The sequence below is a fragment of the Siniperca chuatsi genome, linkage group LG6 (assembly GCF_020085105.1).
Source record: "Siniperca chuatsi isolate FFG_IHB_CAS linkage group LG6, ASM2008510v1, whole genome shotgun sequence".
Classification (NCBI taxonomy): domain Eukaryota; kingdom Metazoa; phylum Chordata; class Actinopteri; order Centrarchiformes; family Sinipercidae; genus Siniperca; species Siniperca chuatsi.
Window position 1 is genome coordinate 22,095,070 of NC_058047.1, and position 12,472 is coordinate 22,107,541.

At 43.1% G+C, this 12,472-nt stretch overlaps 1 protein-coding gene across 2 annotated transcripts; it reads right to left on the minus strand.

Moving 5' to 3' along the window:
- Positions 1 to 7: 7 nt before the first annotated feature.
- Positions 8 to 11,838, minus strand: pfas (phosphoribosylformylglycinamidine synthase). 2 transcript variants are annotated; one of them, XM_044200813.1, is made up of 28 exons: positions 11,680 to 11,838; positions 10,609 to 10,731; positions 10,305 to 10,440; positions 9,403 to 9,508; positions 9,099 to 9,297; positions 7,820 to 7,925; positions 7,553 to 7,693; positions 7,299 to 7,423; positions 7,067 to 7,195; positions 6,836 to 6,973; positions 6,109 to 6,237; positions 5,925 to 5,998; positions 5,684 to 5,840; positions 5,518 to 5,579; positions 5,261 to 5,422; positions 4,883 to 5,119; positions 4,552 to 4,782; positions 4,143 to 4,323; positions 3,696 to 3,779; positions 3,249 to 3,404; positions 2,752 to 2,871; positions 2,486 to 2,631; positions 2,189 to 2,396; positions 1,765 to 1,856; positions 1,557 to 1,671; positions 1,313 to 1,462; positions 977 to 1,117; positions 8 to 668 (listed from the first exon to the last, which is right to left on the minus strand). In XM_044200813.1, the coding sequence occupies exons 2-28, from the start codon at positions 10,727 to 10,729 to the stop codon at positions 358 to 360; spliced, it is 3,957 nt and encodes a 1,318-aa protein (XP_044056748.1). In that variant the 5' UTR covers positions 10,730 to 10,731; positions 11,680 to 11,838; the 3' UTR covers positions 8 to 357. The 2 variants fall into 2 exon arrangements, with proteins under 2 accessions (XP_044056748.1, XP_044056749.1); XM_044200814.1 differs by lacking the exon at positions 11,680 to 11,838 and adding an exon at positions 11,623 to 11,644.
- Between the last annotated feature and the right edge of the window lie 634 nt (positions 11,839 to 12,472).

Below are 12,472 nucleotides of genomic sequence, written 5' to 3' on the forward strand. Positions count from 1 at the left end.
GTGCTTCTTCTGTTTCATTAATTTATTTATTAGCAAATTCCAGCAGAGCAACACTGATAATGTCAGCAGGCCTGATTGGTTCATAACAGCTTTGTAAAATCTACAGTGATTGCCAGAATGAAACATATAGAATGTTTACAAAGTCAACAAGAATCCACAATGCAGTAGTCTCAAAATCAAAGTATTACAGCCGGCATCAGTAATAATGCAAAAAGACCAAGTACAGGTACCATACTAAGTTAAAAGGTGCATTGAGTAATGATGTAAACAGGCCTCACAGTTTCAGTTAACACATAACCCATCAGACCAAGACAATAATACTACTTTGACTGCACCAGAAACGTAAACAGAGTATTCTCACTCTGTGTTGCTGCACCAGGCAGCTGCATTCTTGAACATGCGTAGCCACGGTGAAGGTGTGAGAGAAGGTCTCAGGTCCCTCGGGGCCCAGGGCCACTGCCAGCCCAGGGTGCAGCGCTCCGGGTGTGGCATCATGGCCAGGTGTCTCCCGTCCCTGGAGCAGAGCCCTGCTATGCCCTGCGGGGAGCCGTTAGGGTTCAGAGGGTACTCTTCAGTAGGATGACCCTGGTCGTCAAGGTAACGGAGGGGGGCGAGCCCCTGAGAAATTATCTGGTCCTGGGCCTGGGAGCTACGGAATTGCATCAGACCTGCGAAGGAGATTGCGGGAAAATCAATATTAAACACAGCTGCTGATTACAGAACACGCTGACCTGTGACTTATGAGTAAGCAGAACGAGTCGTTGTTGTGCAAGTTCAAAACTTCCACACTGAGTAACTTGTGAGCTTAATTAAGATTCAATGCTGCATTCCTACCCTAACAGCCACTCAGGTGTCTGATGTCTGGTGTCAGATGTTATTAGCAAAACTGACCGCAGGACTACAAGCACCGGTTTTGCAAATTTCTGTGACAAGTTAAGGACTACTACTGTACATGATCAACTCCACAATACTGTACCTTCTCCATGTGCAACCCAGACTCCCAGAGCTGAGCCCTCCATGCCTCTGAGCCAGACGGACAGGGACTCCTGGATCCCAACGCTGACGAACCGAGACTCAAACCTGCCGGACTTATTATGGGTCAGCACCACTTCAGTCTCTGGGGGAAAATTGGAAAGAATTAGAAAGCTTTTTAAACTCAGTAACGGCTGCAAAAGGTCTCCTCTGTTACAACTACGTTCATTTCTTCACTTATTGCTGTTACATTGTCTCAATTCACTTCTACAGTATTGTTTTTCCTAAAAGTACTATTACAGGCAACATTTCCATGGGTTTCTGTGCCTTTTCCTCTTACCTGCTCCATCCTCAACCTCTCCCACCCAGCCCAGCAGGGCGAGCAGCTGGCAGCCATTACACACACCCAGACTCAGTGTGTCGTCCCGCCGCCGGAAGCGATCAAACTCAGCCTTGGCCTTGGGGTTATATGCAACAGTAGCAGCCCAACCTATTATGCAGGATGAATGGTGTCACACAAAATGAATTTGTATATCAAAGTGGCCTATGAGTATGTGTGTATGTACGTATGGGTGTTTAGTTGCCTTTAGCTGATCCCAGGACATCTGCGTAGCTGAATCCACCAACAAACACGACTGCTTTGAAAGTCTCCAGAGTTAGGGAGCCAGAGCACAGATCCTGCATGGTGACATCCCACACCTACACACAAATATAGACAAGAGTCATGCACACCAGCTATACAGCTAAGGTCAACATACAGTACATCCAGTTAGTAACGCTCTAAATAGTTACCTCAAAGCCGGCCATATACAGAGACACAGACATCTCTCGGTCTCCGTTACTGCCCTCTTCCCTGACTACAGCTACACGAGGCTGCCCTGCAGCTGAAAGAATAACACATCAGAGAGATTAAAATAAAAATATCAACCACTTAGTGGTTATAACAACTCAAAGATGGTGATTTTCATATCACTGCACTGAATACTTTCGTTATTTTTTATGTTGGTAAGACAAAAGTACCAACAAGACCAATTTTAACTGGTACATATTCTGGCAAACTGTGAAGGGCTTATATTATTATTATTAACAATTTATAGACCAAATGATTAATGTAATAATCAAAGGGATTTCTTGATAATGAAAACAGCGATTAGCTGCAGCCTTGGATTACACAAAATCTTGTCTTGTCTATGGTATCAATCCTGTTTGGTCTTACTGAGCTGACTGATGGTGGGAAATTCAGAAGGGTCAAAGGTCAGTTTGAAGTAGGGCTGTGTCCTCTTGGCTAGCCCTTCCTCTTCCTGTTTAACACAGATCTCATTGGCCTGGAGTTGCTCCAGCTGGAAACTGGTGTCCTCCCATAATGTTCTGAGGTTAGGCAGCGACTCTCTCAGTACTTCCTGTCCATCCACATGAACACTGACCTGAAATACAAGTCAAGAAAATAGAAAAACAACGGACACCACAGATGAGATGATAAGGATTGAGAAACACATTGAGGTTGATGTCTCACCATGGCCTCTGGTCCGAAATCGCAGGTTCTGCCGACACGATGGCACTGCACACCTGCATCACTGTATTTCTGACACACTGTGTGTACATCGAGCTGTGAAACCTCCAGAACCAAACCGAGCTCTTCGCTGAACAGCAGCTCCATGACTGTGCAGACAGAGATGCGGCAAAAACACTGCATGAGTTTATCATTACAACTACACAGTTTGTATGCTGTATATGTGAATAACAGGGAAACCAAACCAAGAGACACATCAGCTCACTAACCTCCAGTTCCTTGTGATGACAACTCAACATCAATCCCACGGTTTCCTGCAAACGCCATCTCCAGCAAGCAGGAAATGAGGCCTCCATCGCTGATGTCATGTCCTGCGCTCAGCAGACGATCTGAAGGAACAGAAAAACTCCTAATGCTCTCACCCATCCACAGTTTTCAATGACAATTTACTTACAATCTACTTTAAAATTTAATTCTTACTGATCTTCTGACTAGAAATAATTTAAAAAAAAAGCTAATATAATAATGTAGCAGCAAAGATAAGAGCCACCAGGTCCTGCTGCTTTTTATCAACTGAAAATACACAGTAAAACCACTAGGTGGCTGTGTATCACAGTACAAAGCTGTGTCCTTACAATTAGAGAATAAATTGAATATGAAAATAAAGCTAAAGAAAAGTTTGCTCATTGACTGAATCACAGTAAACAATGCTAAACTTTTTTCTCTTCTGCAACAGGTAGCTCTTTGCCTGCTAGTGCAAGCTGACCGTGTATGAGTGTCTGGGTGGTGTTGAAGCAGGCAGTCAATAGTTCTGGCTGGTCCAGGTCAGGAGAGCAGTCTCCCAGCTGGCTGTAGCACTGAGCCAGGGCAGACCCTCCCAGGCGATGATGGCCTGGACTGAGAGGAACCCACAACAAAACGCCTGCAGACAGAGGACAAAGGGTCAGAGGTAGGCTGTCTGTTACTGAGGAGCATGTGTGTGTGTGTGTGTGTGTGTGTGTGTTAGAGAGAGAAAGATGTGTGCGGTCTGGGTGAGATGAAGATATTTCTATTCAAAAGTTCTATTTCTGCCATTACAAACTGAGAACAAAACTATGAACAGAAGACACTATCAGATATATGGCTCTTAACTGATAATGAGCAATCTGACTTGAGTCTCTGTGTAGGTTTGTGTGTGTGTGTGTGTGTGTGTGTGTGTGTGGGCGTGAAATACCTTTGCCATCTGGATCCTCGAGATCAGGTGTCACGGTGGCTGTGATGTCAGGACAAACAGCATATGCCGAAATAACCAGGGCACCTGAAACAGAAACAGCAGGTAAGGCAAGTTTAATTAAGAAACACGTTTGTTTCACTATCCCTGTGGGGGACAGTCATTGACACAATGCTTTCCCTGCCCCTTACCCCAACCTTAACCATCACAACTAAATGCCTAACCTTAACCCTAACCTTAGCCTAATTGTAACTTGTACCCTAAAACCAGCCTTAACCCTCAAAAAGCAGTCTCTACCCATGGGGACCTCAATTTTTGTCCCCACAGGTTAGTGTGCATTCAGGTCCCCACTGGGATATAAGAACATGAAAGACACACACACACACACACACACACACACACACACACACACACACACACACACACACACACACACAACAACAAGAGTACCTGGAGCTTTGACCGTCTCTTTCCCCACTCTAGCAGCCATACTCAGAGAGTCCTTGCCCCCATCGATGGCCACTCCCAGCTGACCCATGACCTCACACATGGCTTTGCAGGCCTCCCACAGACAGGCTCCCTCACCGGGCAGCTTGGCAGCCCACATCCAGTTACCACTACACTTCACATCCTGAAACACACAGCCAGGAGATTTACCAAAATCCTGGACATTCATTTTAAAAGAAAAAAACAATGTGATCTGTACCAATTCTAACCTGAAGACGATCTGGTCTACAGAGTTGTTATTTAATTTAGTAGGAACAAAAGTATGCACAATCCACTGAAAAGAACCATCATGCATTTTGACTTTTGTGCCATCAATTTGTTATTTTCCTTACACTCTCCATCATCCGCTCACCTTCAGAGCTGTGACTCTGGCAAACACCAAATTGGTCAGAGCCTCTCCAACAGCCATGCGAGCCCCCGCTGCAGGACAGACCAGACCTTTAATTGGCTGCTCCCCGATGGCAGTAGCTGCTCCCTCTATGCTGAATGGTGACAGAGCGACAACAGCCACGTCGGCCAATGGGGTGTGAAGAGGGCCGACACATTGTTGCTGGGCAACCAACCCAGTCACAGATCGGTCCACCTGAGAGAGGGAGGGAGCAAAGACACAGAAAGTCAAAGTGTCTGCACAAATGTACTTCTAAAGACAGACGGTGTAAGACGGGGATGTAACACACACACACCTTGTTGGTCAGGTAGCGTTTGGACGCCACAGCAGGCAAACGTAAAACTCTTTCCAGTGCATCTTTGACTTTCAGCCTAGCAGGAAGAGCCAGTGGCTGATGGGTTGGGGCCAGACGCTTCATTTTAAACTCCTTCTGCGGCATCTTCCCCAGAACCCACTCCAGCTGCAGGTCAACGGGACAGCGCTCCCTGTCTGCTTGATTTCCACTGCCTCCCTCATCATCCACCAGCACAATCTGTGGTAGAAATGAGATTGAAATAAACACAATTCATCTATTTTAGTGTGATTACTTGAAGTTGTGACCCGCCAATCACTAAAGCGGATTAATTAGTACAGTGGATGCCCATTTATCGACTTGATCCAGGCTGAAACGTACCTTGCCGTCTCCAGTGATGTTTCCCACAAAGTCAACAGGACACTTCTCCCTCTGACACACCCTCTCCAGGAAGCACCTGTCTGATGGACGGAGCAGCAGGGCGTTGCTCTCTTGATACTCTGCCCCCCACAGCTCCAGCACACTCAGTGTGGGGTCACCTTTCTATAAAACAGAGAGAAGAGGAAAACAATACAAGTGATATAAAATGAGAAATGGCAGAATGTGCGTGTTTGTAGTTGTGTTCCAGTTCTGATTACCTTGAATCTACTGCAGTAGATTATGGCTCCCGCTGGCTCACTGAGCTCCTTAAGCACATTACCTGAAGATGATATGATTCAATATGTTAACTTTTGTGTCATGATCTAACTTTACATATCCTGAAAAAAAAAAAGAAAAAAGAAAAAAAAGGCCTATGTTTCATACCATTTCCCCCCGCCCCCTGATCATGTATACTGCAGATTGGGTTCCCGCCGCTTCTTTCCAGACATGCCCTGAGAGCACGATTCATCTTCTGCTCCATCTCAGCATCCCCCCTCTGCACTGCACCCAGATCCCTGTCACTGGAGTTGTCGCCCTGGACCTGCAAGCCAAAATGTATTTAAATAAATGGCTGCACCAGGTGAGGAGACTGCTGTCTCAGTGTGATGTACAATAGCGAGCGTACTTGCACAGAGGAGGCCGCTCCTCCTCCCACGCCGATTCTGTACACTGGCCCTCCGATCTTCACCACTTCCATTCCTAAGTACAGCAGAGGAGCAGAGGGACACTGCGAGTCATTGATTGATGTGTGTAAATATAGCCTCTCCACTGATTAAACACATTTCAAACACACTGAGTTAAAACATTACCAGTCTCTGCCTCTTCCTTCTTTACATGTGTATCTTCAATAGATCCGAGACCACCACTGAACATGATTGGCTTAATCCACTCCCGCCGCTTTCCATTAGCCAGCCGCATGCCGAAAGAACGAGCAAAACCTAGAGGAGGGAATTAGAGCTAATTTTACAAAAATGCTGAAACAATTCAAAATCAATCAATCAATCTGTAGACTGAGAGTAAATGAATTATAACAAATGATAACTGGTCAATTGTTTTAGTTATTTATCAAGTAGAAACACCACCAAACATTTGCTGGTTTCAGTTTCACAGATGCTGAAATTAGTTTGCTATTCTCTGTTTTATATTCTAAAAATAATTGGTGTTACTAATCAGTACTAATGAACATAATGAACATAATCTATTAGTTGCAACTAGAGCTGCAACGATTAGCCGATCGACATAATATTTATCAGCAACTATTTTGATAATCGATTTAATAATTTTTTCGTCATTTGCCAAGCTAAAATGACAAATATTCTCTGGTTTCAGCTTCTCAAATGTGAGAATTTGCTGCTTTTCTTTGTCACATATGACAGTAAATTGAATGTCTTTAGGTTTTGGACAAAACAAGCAAACCGAAGACATCACTGTGGGCTTGGAGAAATTGGAAGTTGCATTTTTGCACCATTTAAATTTTTTTTATAAAATAAAGAATTAACTGTTAAAGTCTAGGCATGCTTCAATAGGGTTCCTTACCTGACAGAACAGGTTCTCCAAACTTGTTGCCGTAGTCTGAGGCTCCATTACTGGCCTCAATTGCCACCTGAAGCGGAGGGGCAAAGCTGGACGGATACTCCCAGCCCTCTCCTTCAGGCTCCCAGGGAAGAATGTAACCTGGAGCCATGGACAGTGAGAAAGGACATATTATTGATTTAAGAACTATTGCACATTTCAAGTGAAGAAAGTGAAGCATACTGTTTTACACACCTGGTATGTGCAGGTTGCCGAAGCAGTATCCTGCAGTGCCGGCGATAACGTGTCCTCCCTGTCCAGCACTCTGGACATCTCTGATACGACCTCCTGTCCCTGTGGTGGCACCGCTGAATGGCGCTACACCTGGGAGGTCAGATGGGATTGATAATGATTATTTGGAAAACAACACATGAGGAAAAAAAGACAGTTAAGTTGAAAGTAAACAAAATGTTTTGTGTGTCCTGACCTGTCGGGAAGTTGTGTGTCTCTGCAGTGAAGATGACATGTCTGAGTGAGTGCCGGGTCTCATACGGGCTGGCTTGGGATGGATCTTTTGGGTAAACACACTCCAGCTTCATCCCTTTGATACCACTGGAGAGAGAGAGAGAGAGAGAGAGACACACACACACACACACACACACACACACACAGAGTCAGTATGAACACACACACACACACACACACACACACACACACACAAAATGCTGTTTCCACTCCTACCTGCTGTTGTCGCAGAACTTGATTACATTGTTCTGGTTGCTGTGCAGCTGGGTGTCCATTATAAGACTGAAGAGAGTCTCCTTCTGCTCCTGCCCGTCGATCTCCATCCGCCCCCGGAAGAACCAGTGACGACTGTGCTCGCTGGGACAACAGGGTACAAAGAAAAACGTGAGAGAATAAAAAACGCCGGCACAAAAACCACAGAGCTGAGTAACATGCACAACACAAAGCAGCCCCGCTAATCTGCTTGTTGCAGACAAACCCCACCTGTTGGACTGGGCCAGGTCAAAACACTCCACACTGGTGGGGTTCCTTTTAATCCTCTGGAACATCGAAGTGTAGTAGTCCAGATCCCAGGAGTCAAAGGCCAGACCTGTATTTAGAAAAACACACATTATGAGATCTTGCTACCAACCACCACCAAAGATGGAAAGATATTTTTTTTTTGTATAATCTGTTATTTTAAATAGTTGGCACATTTTGGTTTATGTACAGTTACATTTCAGAATTTCAAGTGAATTTCAACTTTACAGAGACTGTTATTAGAAAGAATTATTATTATAATGTAATACACTGCATTAAGATGATGTCACATCACCTATAAGTATTTGTGTTCCCTCTCTTAAACACCATGTTTAACTCAAATGGGGAAGCAAAATAGTGAAGGTGAAATCAATCCTTAGGGGGAATTAATTGGCTATAGTGTCATAAAATTCCAGATAGGCCCTTTTTCAATGATCTCCTCAGTTCACTGGCTGAGCATGCGAGAGCCTACAAAGTATATACTGAAATTATTCTCATCTATTTGAGCAGCTTGTGAATATTAATGAAGCTGGGCAGAAGTGAATAAGCAGAGCATGAACATAAGCACGCACACCACATTCTGTCGCAGTGGGCAGTGTCAGTTTAAAACCTGTTCATATAAAGAGAGGAATAACTGGTCAATACATAAAAATAAAATGTATTGTAGTTTTGGTGCATATGAGTTAGAGCTGAGACGATTAGTTGATTAAGTGATTAGTCAATATGTCAATCGACAGAGAATTAATCACAAATTTCGCACAGATGCCAAAAAGTTTTTTTACTTATTGCCTCTGTTGTAAGAAAATGCTGGAAACATACAAGCTGGACTTAAAATCTAACAGATATCAGTCAGATAAACTTAATCAGTATCTGACTTTCCATTAAATCGAGGGAGCCCTTCTCTCTTTATGCGTTTAATTTGCTTTCACATGACATTAGACACAAACTAATCGCATGCATGCACGTGTAATCAGCAGCATCATTGCTGTCCTGTGACTTTAACCAGCTAAGTAATAATGTCATGCATCATATGACATTACTACCTCCACCAGCAGAGACAGTGCACTCACACATAGCTGCAAGACTGAAAAGAGGCGTTAAGACAGAGAAAAGAGAAAAACGTTACAGTGCATTAAAACATAGGCTCAGTCTGAGGGGCAAGAGTAAAAAGATGGAGAGAGGCTGAAGCTGAATAGTGCTGAGAGAAACTCCACAAATTTAGAAATTGTTAACAGAGCCTCACCCAGATCATCGTTTGCCGTCTCCAAGGCTGCACGACCCTTTCCTAGGATGTCCACCTCAAACACTGGCTGCGGTTTGATTTCCACGGTGAAGGAGGTGATGGGTTGTTGATAGATACATTCTGTCATACTGTCATACAGACACTCAATCAGCTTCTTTATGTCTCCATTAAGCTCGTTCACGCTCTCTCCATTCTTTGGCTGGAGGGGAGAGACAGATCTCATCAGAAGCACGATATGAAGTGAAAACCAATCCTGAATCAGTGCTCTAGAAAATTATTTTTCTGTGTGTGTGTGTGTGCAAACCTTGATTAGAAACCTGCGAGACAGCTCGACCCGTGTGACGTTAGCGAGGCCGGCACTCTGGCAGATGGACACGGCGTTAGTGGACCAAGCGGTGGAGAAGTTCAACCTGAAGAGCAAAACAGCAACGACATAAATAAAAACAGTTTGAAGACATTTTCTTCTGTTGGACTTTGATGTCTGCCTCACTGGTGTTGAGTTCCTCCAATTCATGATTCAAAAATAATAAAAATTTGTTGAAATCATGAATATAGAAATGATACCATATGGTATTTTTTCCCCTAATTGAATTCATAAGAACACAAATCCCACAGTCTCTCTGACAGTTTAAAATAATCATTTAAGATTTCCATTTCGTCCTCCATTATTTTTTTTCTTTTAATTATCTTTACTGTAGCAATAAGCAAGCATTCATAATTGTACATGTCCTGTACAGCACAGATGAATCTTTAATATTTTGGACTCTTCTAGCACGACTCTCATGCCAAAGAAAAAGACTAACAATACAAAAATCATAAGGATAAATGCAGCCTCTAGGAGGCGCTAGTGGAACTTTTTGTCTTGTAGATCCTTTACCTGCAGCTGTTGAGAACTGTGCAGATTTCTCTATGAAAGTAACTACTGCACCTTTACCACATCACCAAACTGGATCATTTCCCACAATTCAAAATTAATGCACAGCTTGTTTCAGTGTTAACAGTCGTGTAACACCAAACAACCCATTTCTAATTTCCAAAACATATTGAAATTGACCAAAGTTCCAAACTTAGGTCATGTGATAACCACTGAGCCATCTCCATGACAACACCATCCGCTAATGAAGACTGTGAGGTGCTTCTGGAAACTCTAGAAAAGTATTATAAGTGGACCCTTCGTTGGTATTATCAGACTGCGTGCAGCAGTACCTGGGTCCGATCTCCACCAGTTTCTCTCCGCTGTCCTCTGTGAGGTTTGGTTTCTCAGACAGCGGCTCTGCCTGCAGGGGAGGGCGAAACAACCAGAGGAGAACCTCCTTCTGCTCGGCACTGAGACTCTGGCAGCCTGCGGCAGAGAGCAGGAAAGAAAAATCAAAACATGGCAAAATGGATCAATGGAAAAGGTGTGTGGAAAATTTCTCAAGGCTACACAAGATTGCTTTGCTCTTCACAACTTCTGCATCTTCAGTTATTAGTATCGTCATCACCAACTGACAAGCTGTTACACACTCACCTGTCAGCTCCACATTGTAGCACAGCTCAGTGGTGATTGACAGCTTGGGGTAGAGCTTGGCTGCCCTCTGTAAGGCTCGCCCATTCACAGCTTCATTACTGTAGAACCTCACTATAGCCATGACTGATGGAGAGACGGAGAAATAAATCCAGTTTAAAGACTGAGAGACCTCCATTAATAAAATCGATCACAGAATGTCAAAGATGATGAATTGTAGGCATCATCTGTCGATGGCATTGATTTACCCCATCTTACTATGTCAGAGGTCAAAGCTTAAATACTGATGATCAATGATAAATAAGGACTCTCACATCTTCTCACTGAAGCTGACCTTTGACTCCAGATCATGTCCAGACCATAAAATTATTACATTAAACCAAGGAAATGTGTGGAGGCAATGTTTAGATGTTGAAGTTGTCTGATGGTAAAAATCAAGCTAACGTTAATCTCCGTTTATATACTTGACTCAAAAGATTAAAAATACTTCATATCAATACAGAAACCCAAAGTGTTATCCTAACTTAATTGTAACCTGTACACTAAAAGTAAGTCTTAACCCTCAAATAGCAGTCTCTAGTCCACAAGTGACACAAGTCCCCACCGGGATATAAGAACATGAAACACACACACACACATACATACATACATTGATTGTGTGCATGTTACATATCACACACTGCACGGTCAGGCGCTTTCTGTTAATCCTTAACCACATGAAGAAGACTGCAACCCCCTTCAACACACACAAATCTTTACCAACACTGATTATATCAAACAGCCTGTCTACAACAACATGGAGGATACAGACGAGGCAACTTCTTAATGCGTCTTTTAAGTGATACCAGGTGACATGAGACAACAGTGAAATAATGTCCGGGGTTTCATATTTATTATCATATATTAACAGTTGGGACTGTTTCCCATGTTTTGTTTCTAGTTACTTGTGTGGAAGCTAAGTGGCTAAAACGTACCAGAGTTAGCAGAAAGCTAGTTAGTAACGTTAGCTTAACTTACGTAGCAGCTTCAGCGATTGAGTTTTTGAATAGGATATACAAGTGAGATGCTGCTCACCTCTGGTGTCCTGGGGAAACTTGTGCTCCTTTTGAAGGGACTGAAGGTGGTGTGGTTGGTGAGGTCTGCAGATTGACAGGACAGGATGGATGGATGGATGGATGGATGGATCTCTACACCCTCGTGGAAGCCGCGCTATTGTCTACGCATGCGCAATGCGTGACTCTTTTCAATAAGTTTAGAAAGACTTTGAATTCTTAAAGTAAAAGTGTCTAACTGGGACGAAACCTGCAACAATCTCTAATGTATTCTGGATTTTGTAGTTTTCTTGTAAGGAAAAATGACACTTTTCACTATACAATGACTCCCGACTGTACTATAACTTTCAATGAGGATAGTGATGTCATGTCCTTAGTACTTATTTAATAATTGGGAGGTTATTTCAACCCACACTCCAGTTAACAACTCACACATGCTGTGTAATTTATATGATGGTTCAAGTCAAGATGCAGTATCTAAATTAGGCTTTTAGGCCAACTAAATAAAATAAGGGTTTGGTATTTGTCCACCAGAAGTTTATTCCTGGCAGCATGGAGAGGGCTTTCAAACAGCATTTAGACCTCCATGCATGATGGGAAATAAAACGGTACTGCTTTATTTCACAAAAAAATTTACTAATACTTTCCTAGGAAGTTTCCTGAAAATAACAATGTAATATTAGGTCAATATGACTGAACAGCCAAATTGATAAATTAAAAATCCTAATACATTTTAGAGATTTTCTCTTGGTTTCTAGGTGTATTTGGAGGGCGGGGATCACTTGGATTAATGAACTTAATAAAGTCCTGGTTAC